The sequence below is a fragment of the Seriola lalandi genome, unplaced genomic scaffold (genome assembly GCF_002814215.2).
Source record: "Seriola lalandi dorsalis isolate HSWRI2012SDOR001 ecotype SW California unplaced genomic scaffold, Sedor1 jcf7180002054561, whole genome shotgun sequence".
NCBI lineage: Eukaryota > Metazoa > Chordata > Actinopteri > Carangiformes > Carangidae > Seriola > Seriola lalandi.
This window is the reverse complement of record NW_019525114.1, coordinates 66,310-84,204: the sequence shown is the minus strand read 5'-3', so window position 1 is coordinate 84,204 and position 17,895 is coordinate 66,310. Positions and strand designations below refer to the sequence as shown.

Below are 17,895 nucleotides of genomic sequence, written 5' to 3'. Positions count from 1 at the left end.
TTTGAGTGGAGGTTGCTGGGGATTTCGATTTTTAAACTCTTATAGCTTCAGCCCTGTTGAGAACCATCTGTCTTTCAGAAGACACAAAAAACATTTTAAAAACACGAAAAGAAAGAATTCACCAAACGTTCTCGTCAGCAGTTCATCGCTCTACCCGCTCAGTGAGGTTTTGATGACTTGGTGATTCAGCAACAGGAAACGCAATGCCACCTTTCAACTCATTCAACTTCCTCTATTTCCTGTCTGTTGGAGCTGCTCGTTATGAAGTTCAACTGATTTCCTTTTTGGGGACACTTAACAGGCCCAAGGGCAGAGATACTGTACCAGGAAATGTTTGATCAGCAAAACTGGCTATTTGACCTCTGATTGGCGTTCGGTGGGTTCCAGTAGGTCACCTGTCCAATGGGAAACAATTTGAATGAAGCTACAGTTTTCATGTAAAGAGAAAAAACTGAACCGTTATCACACGGAGAGGTTGGATCCAAACAGGATTCCTGTTTGGAGCAAAGTGACATTGAGCCAAGACGACATGACAATGCATTTTCAAGAGCAAACAGGTCTAACAGTCAGACTGGGAACTACTCTGGAGGACAGTGTTTGTTCGGCAAAAGCATGTAGTGTTTTTGTCTCATTAGTTTGTTAGCAGCATATTCATTTAACTTCTCAACATATTTGAATTGAATTTGGCTGAAATTCGTCTGTTAGCACAATTGATAGATCGTTTGAATAACTGATTCCATGTAATCAGGAATTTTTTGAAGCTTTTCTAAGCTTTACAAGTTGGATTGTTGCTGATCATCATCGTTAGTCTCATATTCAAATGCAGTTTAAAAAAAGTTAAAATTTTCTGTTACTAAAATAACAAATTTAGTGGATTCCACTTTAGTGGATTTCTAGTATGAAATGCAAAACCTGGGCCTCCATATAAAGTTACTGGAGCAACTAGAGGAAACCACGGGATGTCAGAAAGATTGTACCCAATCTGAAAATGACCTGTGACTCCTTTGGTTCAGGTTATCTGAAATGCTCCAATTTAACAGTTTTATATGCGGCCCTGTATGTGCACTATTGCACACCGCTGGCGGGGTTATTTTTTTCTCTCTCTCGCTCTCTCACCTCTACCTGTAAGAGGGAAGCAACTGAATGCAATTAATGACTTGATAGAAGAGAAAAGGAGGGACCCGAGGAGACAGCCTTGCACACTGCTTGGGGTGGACTACTCTCCCCAGATTGCCCTTTGTTTCCCAGTATGGTCCAGAGTGTTGCGTTTTTGTTGTTGTAGTTTATTACTTTGGTTTTGGGCTGGAGATCACTGGTAGGTCAGTTATCAGATTTTGTTTTGGTATAGTCTAGTTCAATTGTCTTTAGGAAGTTTAAGGAGGAGTACCGAGGTGTGACAGCCCATGGCGTAGCTGGTGCAGCGGCCTCCCCATCTTCTGTTCTTTTAAGCTGAGATTTTTAGCTCTTGGGGATATTGGGTCAGGTTTGCAAATGGTCCAGTTTAGCAGCAAACTGTTATGTCTGTTATTTTTTTTTAAATGAAGTTAGCTCACAGGGTGAATTACCAGGGTTTAACTGCTCAGTTTACTAGCTAAAACTGTTTACATTAACAACTATAACAGGCACATATTAGCTAATGGCCCCGTTCAGTAGAAAAGGTTAGTTTATGTTCCAGTTTATCAGCACGAACCTTAGTCTGGGTTAGTTGACGGTCCAGTTCAGTTTAGCAGTTTAAACTGTTTGGTTAAGTGTAGTTAGCAGCTAATCTTGCTAGCTAACAGTTGTCTGTCAGACTGGCAGTGACAGGTTCAGGCCAGTAAACAGTTCAGCTAACAGCAGAAACCTTTGTTCAGGTTAGTTGGTCCAGTTTAGCAGCAGATTTTTAATTCAGCTTGTCTAGTTTTGTTTTAGCAGCTTTAACAGTTTGGTTCAGGTTCGATAACAGTTCAGTTTTACAGGTACAACAGTTGACTTTAGCAGCAGATAATTGGTTCAGGTTAGCTAACAGCTAATGGATTCAGGTTAGCTAACAGCTAACACTGACAGGTGTAACAGTTTGGCTCGTGTTAACTAACAGTTAATTTTAGCTAAAACTGTTCGGTTCTACTCAGTTTTACAGTTAAATTTTACAGCTGTAACTTTGGTTCAGATTAGCTGCCAGTTCAGTTTAGCATCAAAAACACAGGTGTGGTTCAATCAACGACTTCCCAGGAACCTGGCTCGTGGAGTTTAGGGTAAGTCGTCTTTATTTTGTACATGATTTAAGTGAGATTAATTAATTCACTGTTAGTTCCACTGCACATTTTTCAGCCTGGTAGGTCAACCCATAGCTGGAGAACCACTGCCAACACAGTGAAGGTGAAAATTCAAATTCATGGTACCTGAGTTAATCTGGATGTTCTGTTGAGTTCAGTTTAAGTGTCATTTTGTAAACAGCTGCAGCAGAAAGACACCAGGGAACACCAAAGGGATGTGACACTGATAGTAAATCCTTTCTCACTTCCTCTTATCTTTCATGGTCTTTCTCGTCTGCTCGGCTGTTTTCCGGCCCAGAGTGCTGATTGAAGGTATTTGTTGAGGTTGAGACGGTCACAGGGACATGGGCCGAGAGATACCCATGACCTCTGGCTCAGGCTCCTGTTTCTCTCTCTTTACTCTTGATTAATGTTTTTCTCACTTTTTAAGTGAGTCAGCAGTGTGTGTGTCTGTCTGTGTGTGTTTGTTGGTGTTATTATGCAACACTCAAAGATTATGATTATCATACTGTCCTTCACGCAGTGTTTTAATTCTTTAGGTTCATTTGACATGGACTTAATCAAACAATGTCAAGGCAACACAGAGATGTGACCTCATCACAGCACAAGACCAAACTACATCTAAGTCATACGCAATATCAGATAGTCAGCAGCACGCAATTTTGTCACACTGTTGTCTAAACATAAACATATAAGTGATATAATTTTGTGAGGAAGAAACTTGTTTGGTCTCTTGTCCTGTAACGTGTCCGTGTCTGCGGTAGTTTCTGGCAGCACTGAATTAAGCCTCGTGCTGTCAAATAGTAATCTGTCTTTGTCGGTCCGCGTTCTCTGTGTAATGTTAATGTGTAAAATACAGACTTCATGTAAAACTGTCCACATTTCACCTCTTTTAAAGGCCTTATTATTACATCAAACATTGTACTTTCCAAACAAATTCCACCCAGGGTTTAGATTTTGAATATTTTTTAGTGGCGTGTCTCCGTTGATGGCAATGCTGCTCCGTCTGTTTTTTGGTCCAGACTGAATCATCCGTATCTCCACTATTATTAATGGGATTGTTGTGAAATTATGTACAGATTTTGTACATTCATGGTTCCCAGACTGATTGAAGCTCTGACTGAAATGTCTTGACGACTGTCGGATAGATTGCCATGAAATTGTAAAAGTTTGGTAATCGTATCTCGATCGTATCTCGATCATATCTCGATCGTATCTCTCACAGTGTAACAGACTCAGCTGTCCACACTTTTCCATGGCAGAGAAAACTTTTTTAAAAGGTTTTTCCATTGTCAACCAGTTTGCATCCAACTTGATAACCCAGCACCAGTAACCCAGTACATGTAAGTGTTACTCTGAAGCTTTGAGCCAACAAATTTAAGACTTGATGTTGAAATTTCTTTCTATTTTAATAAAGCTTAAAACAGATATTTGTGAAGGCTTGACAAAACAGTTCAAAAGTTGAAGATAAAAAAGATAAAAATCTACTGCTGGAGAGCCAGTGAGCAAGGCAGTAAACTTCTATAGTGGTTTACTGTCAGCCCCTGAGTTTCAGCCTGCTTCCTGCTATTGTTCTGTTGGTATGCAGTTTGACCTTTGACCCTCTCTCTGGTCTGGCTCACCTCGCTGGGCCTGTCATCTGTTCGTCGAGTCAAACTAAATTAAAACAGGAAAGGAACTCAGATTTCACATTTGTTCCTTTTCATTCTTAGAAGCAAACGAGCAGTTGTCAGCTGACGAGGAAATCCGTCCAAATCACACCGCCCCACTGGGACGTCCAGGAGGGGAATTCCGCCCGAAACTTCCTGTAAGGAAGAAAGAAGATTTCTCACAACCACTCTTTCTCTCGTTTTGAGTCGACCTTATAATAAGGGCCAGAATATTATAATATTACCTGCTAGTCAATTATTTAGCCGTAGCAGTGATTAAAGAGTTTTCTTTTTCTGTCAATACAGCCACTTTATTTGCATCATGTCTCGAAGGCTTTATTTCACACAGCAACAGTAACAACTCCTGACCGAACTTGCTGCTACAGCTCAGAGAGAAATTTCCCGTCATCAGACTTTCTGGTGAGCAGTAGGCGACCTGTGAGTGAGAAAAGGTAAATTACCAAAGATGAACAGAAAATGTGGTAAAATTATCAAATGCAATAGCCAAGCAATGTTTTCTTTAATCCACGGTTATGATAATAAAGAGAAGTAATATATCTAGAGCTGAAACCATTAGTAAATATAAAAAAATGAATCTGTTATAATAATTGATTAATTGTTGAATTGATTTATTTTATTTTATTTTTTAAGATTTGGGTTTCCTCCTCTATTAATTGGACAAAACAAGATATTTAGAGATATAGACTCACATTTTAGGAAATTCCAAAGCCAAACAAAATGAAGACATGAATCAATCAATCTTGAAATAATTGGCAGATCAATCGATAAATAAAAATCCAATAAAATCTAGAACAAGCCCAAGAAACAAATCCAGTGAGCGGTTTATATCTGACAAACATGAACTAATCTTTATTTGAAGAGTTGTTCTGAAAACAGCTTTAAAGTGATAAACCAGAGTGATTAAAACCAAAGGTCGGTGTGTTTTCTGTGACTGTTCCTCTGGCTGCTCCAGGTTCATACTGTATTTCTAACTGAACTCTGTGCAGTGAACTTTTGTGTCAACTTTGGTGTTTGAAACTTTGTAATCGTGCTACAAAATAAACTCCTGTTTACCGTAACTACTCTTGCAAAGGTGGGAGGTAACTGGGTCGTCATCAGTTTGAGACAAAGGATTAGTGTTTACGGTGGTGAACTGTGTAATATAGTACAACAATACAATCTACTACACTGCCTTAGTAATTTAAAACTGACATTTTAAAATCTTTTTAATTACTTTGTATGTTATAAACAACTTTGTCCTCCCTTGTTCACATTCAGGAGCGGATCAGAATATTAGAAACACCTCTGAATATAATGTAGTCTAGTAAAACACCATCACTTCCAATGACCTCAGCGCTGAAGCGTACAGTATAAATGAATGAACGCCTCCATGACTGTCAATAAAATGCACATTATTGGCATCATAACAGTAAAGTTTATAGATTATAAATATATTGGATTGTGCAGGTGTAACTGATAAAGCAGTCATTGAATGTATGTAGATATATGTATGACTCATAAATGATATATACACAAATATATGAAAACATATGCAGGTGTGTGTGTGGGTGTGTGTGTGTGTGTGTGTGTGTGTGTAGTCAGGCCATCTATTGTGTGGTCTTGGTGAGTGGTTCCCAGCAGATGAGCCTTTATAACCATGTCATCCCTTCTCACAGGTCAGGTTTATCTGTGATGGTCAACCTGAAGGACGTTCTCCTCTCTGATTGTTTCATTCAAATGATTTGAATTGAAGTTTCATGAAAAGTCAGAAAAATAACCAATATTACATGCATCTATAATGTTTTTTTAAAAAATCCTATTTCCTTACTTTGCTGATTATCTTGTGAGCCCTTCGTGGGTCCTGGCTCCAAGGTTGGGGGCCTATAGGTGCTGTAGTCCAGGTAGAGAGTTCAGAGCTCTGGAGGTTGGAGATGGACAGAAGGGAGTAGTGACTTTGTTTTTGATTAAGTTAATATACTTCTGCTGCAACTGTATACTGCTGCTAACATTGCTATTGTGACTGAAATGTGCTACTGTTACAGCTGCTAGCTCCCCTTTATCAGTGCTATAACTGTTACTACAAGTACTGTTGTGTTACTACGAGGGGAGCAGTAGGAGGAGATGACCTCTGCTGGGAGGTTCCAGGAGCTGCCAGTTTCTGTTGTTTTTTTTTCTTTCTTTTTTCTAGATTAGAGAGGAAAAGACATGACGCCAGCAGTCGCTCCAGCCTCTCTAGCTGCTCTCTGCCTTACCGGACACTAAGCTGAGAGTTAATTTGTTAGTTGTTATTTGTTTGTTAGGTCTCACATAACAGGGATTGTTGCCTTCAGATTGCAAATGAGTCAAGAACACTGCTGATAATAAGAGCGCTGCCTGGATCCACCCTGTATTTGTTATTTTTTAATTTTTTTCACATTTTAAGTAGTTATCTTAGTTTTTCCGTGTAACAGCAGGTAGCTTTGAGTTTTCTTACACTCATTACTGCTGGAATACGAGTCTATTGTTTTCTGATAGTTTTGTTGTCCTTGCACAGAGGATGTTGTTATATGTGTGTTTTTTCCTGTAGCTAATACAGCAGGTTGTGCTCGAGGTTCAGTCTAGATATGAGAGGAGAAAACTAGGGTAAGATCTCACAATCTGGACACATTCTCTACTTTTTCTACTGATTTTTTTTTACTATTGACCGAGGAGGACGCTGGGTCGGTGGATATATATTTCCCCCTGGATGTGACACTTTTAGCCATGCTTCTGTTACTGCTGCTGCTCTGCGTGCAAACTTCATTGCAAGAGGTAACACACTTCCAACTCCATTACACTGAGATACTATATCACCTGTTTATTCTCTTTAGATTTTTAAATTATAAGTAGATTGCTTGACTCTGTTAAATACAATGACACCACTCATTGTTTTCCTTCCGGAGCCTGAACTCAGAGAGCATTTGTGTTCAACTGTACAGACCCTAATCCCACTTTTGGTCACTGAATGAATGAAAAGTTATGGGTCATGTAGACTCTAGCTAGTTGACTCTAGCTTTTCCATTAGGTGAAAATTTAAGGGGTAAAGTGAAGGCCTGACATAATAATGGATTTATGAGGTTGCTTCCTGCATGTTGGGAGACTCACATGAGACCCAGACCTGGATCTTGACCTGATATCCTGACTTTTCGTCCCTAGAAAGGATCAGACTCATTAGTAAGAGTCTCTGTGAGGCTGTAGTTAAGCACATATAACTGCAGCCATATTTATCTTGCAATTTATGCTTAATTTAGTGTGTTGGCATACTAACATTTCCTAATTAGCACTAAACACAGAGTGCAACTAAGGATGGCGGGAATGTAATTTTGCAGGTGTTCAGTGATGAATTTAAATTTCAACCCGATGATGGTCAGAAGATCGCCAGTTATTACAATTGATCCTGAGGGGAACACGACTGTGTGTTTGACCTGCTGGTGGTGCTCGAGGGAAAGCCAGGGGATCACCCATAGGGATCACCGCAGTCATTATGGTCCATCCCCTGAGGGCCATGACTGTCTGTGCCAAATGTGATGCTTTCATTTATGTCTGCACATTGATTTTACGTGACATGACATTAATGCTGCCTCTAAAATGTCACTGTATTTGTAAAGCACATCTGACCCTCAGTCCTTCACTGAGCAGCAGATTGCTGGTCAAGCTGGAGATGGACAGGTGTTCCTCACCTGGACAAAACTGATATTCTTCAGTTGAGGACATGCAGCTTCCTCTGCCAAGTCCAATCCACCATAAAACACATTTCTAAAATGTGGCATTCAACTGACTCTGGGTCGACCAACAGGTGAAACTGTTTAGATTTTGTCAGCTGACGTTGAGCTGGTTTGTTTTTGTCAGTCATTGTGAACAGAGTGATTTTGATTTGAGGTGTGAATCTTCCATTAAAAAGGATTCCCAGTAAAACCAGCTTGGCTGTTGTTGTAGAATCCCAGTCTGTCCGTTATTCACTGTGTGTGGAGCTGATCCAGGAAATCATCACCACAGTGTCTCTTTGCTGCTCCGCTTTGTTAAAATTAGAGTTAATTATTTTGGTTGCTAGTAAGTTGATATTTTGATCAATTACTTACACATACATTTCCTGATTTTGTAACGTCACCCAATAGTGTCCCCAAATCTCAAATGTTCCTCACAGCTCAGGGCTGATGTTTTGAAGTCACTCTGTGAACTGAGTCGAGTCTCAGCGTCTCACCTGGGAGAAAATGCTTTGTCACTTCCTGCCCTATTTTCTGCGTATTTCTGTGACTCAAATATAATCACCAACACAAAAAAAAAACTCATTCATAAAACCAGTGACCTCATTAGAGGCTCACACTGGGGCTTACTGAAATACAGAGTGTGAAGGTGAACAGTCGAATCAGTACAGGACCAGAGAGAGCCACTAAATGCCAACATGTTCATGCAGTTACGTCAAACGACAAATCTTAAAGCTCAGTGTTATCGTTCATTCTGACCTCGATTTTGAAGCTCGCATCAGAAATGTGACAAAATAATCACTCAGAAGAGATTCCCTCTGTCTCTCCAGGCTGATACAGAGACACGAGTGCATGTTGCTTATCACCAGCAGACTTGATTATTCTGATGCTTTCTTGTAGATAATAAAACAACTAAGTCCATCCATTGGTTACATCATGGACATTTTTAAACATGCTGGTGAAGTGCCTCTATGGTCGGGGGTGTTGGCCGGGGTCAGTCCAACACGTTGGTGCTATTGGCCACCGTTGGATGGGTTGCCTTCACGGTGTGTTCAGATATTCATGGTACCATGGTGATGAATCTCAATGACGTTAGTGATTCCTTGACGTTTCCTCTTTTTACGTCAAATGTCTCAGCAACAGCTGGATGGATTGCCATTGAATATGATACACACACTTTGTCCTCTTTATGATGAAGTCGTCATTTGTGGTCCACTGATTGTTCATCTAACACAGTCATCAGGCCAAACTGTTTGTCCAATGTTTTGGTTTATGACAAAATAATAAAAACTAATATGATTTCCATCAGCCTCAGATGCAGAGGCTCAGATGAACTGCATGTTAGCTTACTGACATTAGCACTTATCTCAAAGCACGACTCTGCCGCCTCACAGAGATGCTCGCAGGTCTGCAGACTCTTCGTCTTGTAACACAGATGCAGGCAGCATGCCACACAAAACTAAACTACAATTTATTTTCATCAGTTTTTCGCTCTATAAAACACTTTGAATTGTTTTGGGGTTTTTTTTATTAGATTTTGTTCGACAAATAACCTTGCTCTTCAACTACAGTACAGCTGTACTGCTACTTTAAAACCCTTAATGTAGCTGAGGTCTTCTGACCTAAATCTGTTGGCTGCTCTGCAGCTCAGGCTGAAACTCGGGGGGGTTACATCGTGTATAACAGCCTTCCTTATAACATCAGGAGAACCCCCACTACTGAAACTAACTGTGTTGTGTGTAGATCTTAAATATCTTTTATGTAATTTATTTAAGTGTTTCCATTTTACACCAATTCATATTAATACTCCTCTACATTTCATAGGGAGATATTCTACATTTTACTTCACTATATTTGTTTTACAAATGAACTTACTAGTTACTATTCAGGTTAAAGTTTTACATGCAAAACGTATAATCAACAAATAAGATGTGATTCATTCTTATAAAATTGCCAAACAGTATACACAGTAGTTAAATATAGCTCCACCTCAACCAGCTGCAACATTAAAATACTGCTCACACAGTTACTGTTACTTTTCAAGGTCTCAGATTTTTCCTGAAAATGTTTTTGAGTCCTCTTCACGTGACAGATGAGTGTAGACTTCAGTTCAAGTATCATGTGCTTGCTTGCTGCTGTGCGGTCACACATCTCCTCTGTTCCCTCAGACTCCTCCTCCTGGTCGATGTGATATCTCACAGAGGATGGATGTGTACACCTCCTGCACTTCCTGTGCCGCAGCTGTCAGAAGCAGCTGTCCCCACACCTTCAGCAGAGTGGGCACCGCCAACTGCAGGTACATACCAGCCAGGATATGTATTATAGTTGGAAGTAAATGAGTGGAGTTACTCTACTTTAACTTATTTTATTTAATACTTTTATCAAATGTATGTATCTATCGGATTAAGATTTCCAACCTTTTGGCTTATGACCTTGAAAGCAGCGTGTAGCTGAGGCCCCTCGTCACATTTCAGATGTCTACGAGTTGTTAGCAGTTCCACTAGAGACATTCCCACTCTAAACCTCTCGCACGGTTTCACATTCTGCTCAAAGTTAAAAAAATACAATACAGATTTGTGTTTGGACCCACCGGACTGAACTAGCTAACTGTATATAAAGTATTTAAACGAGCTCCACCTCTACGAGCTACAGCAGTGAAACTGTGGTTACATAAAAATAATAATAATCTAATAATGTGTTGTATAATACAGTGTCAGTCAGTAAAGCATCTGTATTCTTCATCCACCGCTGCTACCAGGTTACATATCCACAGTTCATCAAAGCAGTGAATGCTTGTTTTCTCCTACACACACACACACACACACACACAGACCTGAACTCCATGACTGTGTCACGGATGTAGTAGCAGTGGTAGTATTATGTGGTGTGAATGAAACAGCTTCTTCACCTCATGTTCCCTCGTGTGCTGCAGTTACGTGGTGCAGATCGGCGGCACAGAGATGGAGCTGGATGGATGTCAGCACATCTGTGTGAAGAGGTTCATGCAGCCACAGTGCTGCCCACAGCACTGGGGACCGCTGTGTCTCTGTAAGACACACATGCACACACACACACACACATGCACACGCACACACACGCACTCATGGTAGTTTATTTTGTCACATGAATGGTATGATTCTGCTGTTTACCTGGAGATCGTGGAGATGGGGAATGAAATGATCCCTGCTCATGATTTTATGAGCTTCTGTCGAGGAAGATCGAAGGTTTTCCTGTGATTTAAAATAATTTATAATATTTATATTATAAATAATTTCGCTTGAAGAATACATGTCTTTAAATTTAGTTCAAATTAATTATAACATTACTGCTGATAATAAATCGTACGATTACGTTTATTCTTATTTTCTGATGATAATCCTTAATTTTTCTTAAGAATATTTGGTCATATTTGTAGGACAAAAACACTCCCTCTTAAAAGCAGAACATGCAGATGGACGAACACACACAAGCAAAACGTCCTGCGATCTCTTTCCTGGGAAACGGGACCAGATTTCTACTGGGATCTCATCTCCCTGTATTGCACTCTACTGTGCCGTGTTTGGGTGTCTGATATAAGCCTTCACTCTGTATGAGTCAAACTGACCTGCCTGAGTGTATTTTATCTTCTCACCTCTAATACACAATAACACAGCCCATCGGATTTCTTTTTTTTACTCCATCGCTGTTTTCTGTCGTTTTTTCTCTGCCCAAAAACAAAAAAATAGAAGCTTTTAGAAAAATGGTTTCCAGAGTGGATGAATCTGAAAACAGAGGCCACATGTTTTTAGTGTTGATGAGGTAAACTGAGCTTTTGGAACATGATTACGTACGCATGGTCTGATATGTGTGTCAGTCTCCTCGAACGGCCCCCGTGATCGCCTGTTTTCAGTGTCAGTATAATCAACCGCACGGCACAGGTGTTATTTATTTAAGGCAATAACTAACAGTCACACATTTCATTTACACGGGGAAGCCTCACAAGACCCTGAGTTTTTTTGTTGTTGGGTGCTAGGCAACCACATTATCATCTGGCAATCAGCTGTCAGCCTGTAGTGTCTGTCACCCAGAGATTTCAAGACAAGACAGAGGAAACATAAATATTGTCAAAAGCAGAGCGGAGCTGATGTGACCTCCTCAGCTGAGTCTGATAGGCTGAGACAGCTGTCAGTCAACCAATCACCTTCCTACAGCTACAGCGCCCCTTAACAGTTAAAGTCTTTGCAATGTATGAAGAGAAATAATATTTGTAATCATTCTGTTCTCGGAAACAAGTCAATATGTAATTGTGACATTTAACCACTGCTGAAAACTTAATGGGAAATTTAAATCCCACTGTATTTTTAGAATTTAAATATTTTGCTCATCTAAATGTTTTAGAGCTGAAACAAACTGTCAATTAGATGTTTGAAAATAAATCTGCCATTTTCAGAATTAATTAATCAGTTAAGTCATTGTTCGATTTTATAAGTAGATTGATCAATCAGTCAGTCGATCAATAGGCAAATAATATTTTATATATATATTTTAATAATGATTGATTGTTATACTCACTTTTCAAGCAAACAAAGTAAGAATAAAAACTGACATATTTTCAGGTTAAGTTTGAACAAAGTGGGATTTGCAGTTTATCTTGTCATGTATGACAGGAAACTGAAAGCGCTTGGTTTTGGACAAAACAAGACATTTAAAGACGTCACCTTGGATTCTTCACAGTTGTGATGTTTTTTCACTGTCCTTTTGATATTTCATGCATGAAACGATTAAAAAATAAATGATCAACAATGACAATAATCATCAGCTGTGTCCCTGAAACATAAAATAAAATGAATTTCAAAGAAGCAAATACATGTCACATCGATTAACGTAAAATATTTCAATACAAAAAAATTCAGTGGTAATAAATAAGTTATAAATAAGATTTTATTTACTCATTTCCACACAAACAAACAATAAAAAAGTAAAATATCCACTAACAGACTTACACTGCATGTGCCATTTTTCAATTATGTTAAAAAAATCAGCTGATTGGGAAAAGGACCTGATTTTTAGGTGCAGATGGATGACAGTCGAGGATGACTCGTCGCTCTTTAAGCTGTAGTGCTGTGATTCATCAGATGTTCATCTCACAGTTTGACATGCAATCAAAACTGATCTCCCACAGAGTGACACAGATTAAGACCAAGACTTTATCAGATCATCTCATGCAGTCTGACATGACGTGAACATGCACGGTGGCTGTATTCACACAGTGTGTAGGAGCCTTAACAGAAGCTGGAATGACACACACTTAATCACTTGTCTCTCCATCTTTCCATGCACTTTGTCTGTCTGTCTGTCTGTCTGTCTGTCTGTCTGTCTGTCTGTCTGTCTGTCTGTCTGTCTGTCTGCAGCCTGTCCCAGCTGGTCAGGGAAGACCTGTAACTTTCACGGAGCCTGTCTGGACGGAGACCTTGGCAACGGGACCTGCGTCTGTGATGTTAGTATCCTGCCTGTCTGTGACTGTCCTACCTGTTTGTTAAGGAGTGAAGAGATCAGTATTGTTTAAGTCTTTGTAGGGGACTGTGCCCTTAAATAAACATTAGCACTGATGACATTAGTATTCCTAACTGAGACACTTGACCACTTTGGCTTTATGTTGGTCAGCCTCTCCCTGTTTCTTCTGTGTGTTTGGGTGGGGAGGGGGACACTGGGGAAGAACATATTTAGGTTTTGTTTTTTTGTTGGGGCGATATTGCAAAACAGAAACTACCAGTCATAAAAAAACAAAACCTTCTCCTTCTAGGACGGATTCTCCGGCTTTGCCTGTCAGGAGTGTAAGAATCAGAACGCGTTTGGAGAAAAGTGTGATAAAGGTAGGTGCTCTAACTTCATGACCTCTGACCTCTAAAAAAAAAAAAAGATGGGGGGGTCATGTCTTCAGTCAAAGAGAAGAAAACACAAAGTAGAAAATATACCTCCACATTGGAAGATTATGTTTAATAGCTGCAAGAACGTCGTACAGCTGTTTCATAAACTGATACTGCCTGTCAATGTGTCTGTGCAGAGTGTGACTGTGTGCACGGAGTGTGTAATAAAGGTCCAGAGGGTGATGGACAGTGTTTGTGTCAACCACCGTACACTGGGAAGCGCTGTGACCAAGGTAAGAGCATGATAGATTACATAAACCATATGAGGCTATATCAGACTGTATTGTTGCATGTTATTGGGTCGGGATTATTGGGTAACTGGTGCTTTACTCACAGAATCAAAACACAGAAGTACTACTGAAAACTATGTGAATGCTGTTTCCTGCATTTACATCAACGTAGTAAATAATGTATGAAAGTGTCCACAGTATTAATGGTAGTCGAGGCTCGGCTGGTAGAGTTAGCCAAGCTATGGAAATAGCTGTATTATTAATTCAATATCCACACTGAAAATAATTAGCGTAATTGACAAAGAACATGTAATGATAGATGATGTTTTATTTGCCTCTGTACTGAAAGGATAAACATCTCATCTCTGATTGATATTCAGTTCTGCGCTTGTAGGAGTAAATTAAATTTACTCCTCTCAATCAAAATAGGGGATCACATTTTTTTCCCCCACACAAAACAAGCAGAGGAGGTTACAGGAGCTTTTCCAGCCCTGAGTAGTGCCTGCAGATCTCCCTTTCAGGCTGCATACGGCCCCTTCAAGCTCCACCAACTAGATGATTACATGAAACTGGGCACAAAGCGCTTGTTGCTGCTTTGGGAGCTCACAGCAACAGTTAAAGGCGACTAGATGACAGTATCAGCTGAACTGACCGGACTTTGGCAGCTAGACCGTCATAGGACACTAGATTTTAGTGCGTCACATCAAACTGAAACAGTTAAAGGAAGGGGACCATGAAGGATTTTAAACTGTGGGGTGGGGGTGGGGGGGGGTCTTGTTATCCGGGTGTCAACTAATGAGACTCAAGGTGACACACATTGCATTTATTTACCGGTACCTGTTTGCTGTCTGTATGATGTTTGCATGAGCTGCTGTTGTGTTTGTGTCGTCGGCAGTGAGCGCCAGGTGCAGTAACTGCAGCCCCTACTCGTTCTGTAAAGGAGAGGGAGACACGGCCGACTGTGAATGCTTGCCCGGGTACAGGAAGATGGCACAGGGCAAATGCGCAAGTAAACACACAGCTCCACGCAGTCATCTCTGATTTCTCTGTTTGATTTGAACACTGCTTTTACTTTCGGTCTGTTGGTCCTTTAGTCCAGTTTTGTGTTAGCATGCTGATGTTAGCCAAACCTGGAGTTCAGCTTAGCTTCGCTGAGGAAGAGATTTCAGACACAGACCGGTTCTTCTCTCCCTAGAGCGACAGGTCGACAGTCTCTCTTTTGCTGTCGAGATACAGAACGAGAATTAGGACAGGAACATGAAACATGTTTAATAAATGATTGGGACCAGAACCAGAACCAGAACCGGTTCCTATACCTCCTATCGCTTTTTTTAGAAATAATTTTTTCAGTTCATTGAAATAAAACTAAAAACAAGAGTTAATTATCTTTGTGTCTCATCTGGACTCTTCACTTTCCTGTTCAGCTATTTGTTCACCGAAGGACTGTGACGTCAACGCCCAGTGCTCCTCGCAGGGGTCAAAGGTCAGCTGCGTCTGTAAGCCCGACTACCAGGGTGACGGCAGGATCTGTGTACCCAGAAACCCTTGCTCCGACAACAATGGAGGATGTCCCATCAACTCCACCATCTGTGTCTTTAAAGGACCCAACAAGGTGAGGAGATCAGAGCCAGGACCAGACGCAGATGGAGAGAGACGTCAACAACAAAACGTGTCCTTGATTAGAACCAGAAACAACGGCACAGAGAGATGATGTCAGAACAAACATTCAGGAGAGTCTGGATTACAATTACAACCCAAATAAAAAACTCTGTGTCTGTCTTTCTCTCTGTGTCTGTCTCTGTCTGTCTGTCTCTGTCTGTCTGTCTCTCTGTGTCTGTCTCTCTGTGTCTGTCTCTCTCTGTGTCTGTCTCTGTCTGTCTCTGTCCATCTCTGTCTGTCTCTGTGTTTGTCTGTCTCTGTCTGTCTGTCTCTCTGTCTGTCTCTGTGTCTGTCTGTCTCTGTCTGTCTCTCTGTCTGTCTCTGTCTGTCTCTCTCTGTGTCTGTCTCTCTCTGTGTCTGTCTCTGTGTCTGTCTCTCTCTGTGTCTTTCTCTATCTGTCTCTCTGTCTGTCTCTGTCTCTCTCTGTCTATCTCTGTGTCTGTCTGTCTCTGTGTCTGTCTCTCTGTCTATCTCTGTGTCTGTCTCTGTCTGTCTCTGTGTCTGTCTCTGTGTTTGTCTGTCTCTGTCTGTCTGTCTCTGTGTCTGTCTGTCTCTGTCTGTCTCTGTCTGTCTCTGTCTGTTTCTGTCTGTCTGCTCTCAGTCCAGCTGTGAGTGTATGTCAGGAATGTCCCCTATAGGTGGCAGTCCCGAGTTTGGCTGTCAGCTGGTTTCTGCTTGCTCTGCAGACACCTGTGACCCCACAGCTGTCTGTCAGACTGAACTGGACGGACAACCCAGGTCAGACACACAAACACTGTCTATTTGTCCTTATGCCTGGATACAGAACTAGAGCCAGGTCTAAAGTAACAGCTGATGTGAGACACAGTTCATCTCTATATCTTCAGCTCCCTGTTAGTTTGTACAGTATGTGTGTGTATTGTAGTATAATTAGTCCCCCCCCCCCAACCCCTTCTCTTTCAGGTGTGTGTGTGAGGCAGGTCAGATCGGCGATGGCCGCCGTTGCTATGGTAACCTGATGGAGCAGCTTATTGAGCTTGGCAGGACTGGAAGCCAGAGAGAAAATCTTACCGAAGCCGTCGCCCTGTTCGGTAAAAAAAACAAGAAATTCACAGTAAAATATGTTTGATATGTACTGTGCTTTGTCAGAGGTGTTAATCACTGGCTCAATTGAAATTCAGTTTTAATCAAAAGATAATAAAAGACCATTAATTATTCTGCTTTGGAAAGCACAATTACTGTAGAGCTAAAATTGTAAATTCATGAACTAAACCAGCAATATGATAATGATTCCCCTCCATGGTGGAAACAAAGATTATGTTTTTAACATTACTGTAAATTAAAAGTTTCGACTAAGCGTTATTATTAACAGATCTTAAGATGATAAATCTTTTATATTCAATAAAAAAATGAAACAGTTAACCACATTTCTTAAGCTGTGTTTACTGATGTTTGCATAAACTGCACTGAGCACATGACACTAACTATACAAACTCTCTCTTCACAGGACTCCAGTGTGTGTTTTGTTTTAGACTGCTGACTACATGTTCTGTATGCCTCGCACTAATGTAAATTGTTGTTATTTTGTGGTGGTGTTTTGTTTCTTTGCTGTGACCTTTGACCTTTGGTGTATGTGTGTGTGTGTGTGTGTGTGTGTGTGTGTGTGTGTGTGTGTGTGTGTGTGTGTGTGTTGCAGAGAAAGGCTGTTTGCTGCTGCTGAGTCACAATGGACCGTTCACAGCTTTCATCCCCCTGATGTCACGACCTCTAACTGTAGGTCACCTGTCTGTCCGACTGTCTGACTATAGGTCAACTGTCTGTACCATCTACCTAGTTATAGCGAGGCCTTGTAAATCATCAGCGTCAGCAGATGATAAAACAAAGAGTGTCCAGTGATAATACATATAATTTACACCTTCATCCATCCCATCACAACTCTAACCACAACCTAAACCACTGAACCCAAAATCAGCTCTTGTCCCCAACTCTTAATTGGTCTTTTGTCTGAAAAATGCTCCCAATAGTAACCTTTGCCAGACTCTCTCTCTCTCTCAGTCTGTCATCTAACTCTGTGAAGTTTGGGATTAACGAGTCAAATTTACATTCAGTGCCAAGGGTGCTCCGCTCCGAGGCACTCCTCTACAGCTAGAATAGCTGAGAGGAGCCCCATGGCACTAAACATCTTTTGATATTCCTCATACTTATTATTATTCTTCCGCCAAATTGTGGCGCATAACTCGTCCCGCAGCCTTGAGAAAAACCCGGTACTATACATCAAAACGTGCGTCTTGATCCCGAGAGAGGTGCTATGACTTTTGGTGTTAAAATTCCAATTTTTCCCAAAGTTATTCCCAAAATACTGGGAATAAATAATGCATTAGAAATGCTTTGGAATTTTCTTTAAAAACCCACAAAATTTCACCTTTTTTCTACAAAATTTCACCTTTTTTCTACAAAATTTCACCTTTTTTCTGAGTCACCCAGCTCTCTCATACCTGCACGTAGAAATGTGATTC

The 17,895-nt window shown here is 40.6% G+C and overlaps 1 protein-coding gene across 1 annotated transcript in view; it reads left to right on the top strand.

Moving 5' to 3' along the window:
• The first annotated feature begins 6,106 nt into the window (after positions 1–6,106).
• Positions 6,107–17,895, top strand: part of stab1 (stabilin 1) — a 68,352-nt gene continuing 56,563 nt past the window's right edge. Inside the window, exons 1-11 of the mRNA XM_023416129.2 lie at positions 6,107–6,694; positions 9,795–9,922; positions 10,559–10,674; positions 13,017–13,102; positions 13,409–13,478; positions 13,670–13,765; positions 14,658–14,771; positions 15,187–15,374; positions 16,023–16,159; positions 16,343–16,470; positions 17,076–17,152. Coding sequence (XP_023271897.1) covers positions 6,647–6,694; positions 9,795–9,922; positions 10,559–10,674; positions 13,017–13,102; positions 13,409–13,478; positions 13,670–13,765; positions 14,658–14,771; positions 15,187–15,374; positions 16,023–16,159; positions 16,343–16,470; positions 17,076–17,152 — 1,188 coding nt within the window. The 5' untranslated portion in view covers positions 6,107–6,646. The remainder of the gene's footprint in view (positions 6,695–9,794; positions 9,923–10,558; positions 10,675–13,016; positions 13,103–13,408; positions 13,479–13,669; positions 13,766–14,657; positions 14,772–15,186; positions 15,375–16,022; positions 16,160–16,342; positions 16,471–17,075; positions 17,153–17,895) is intronic.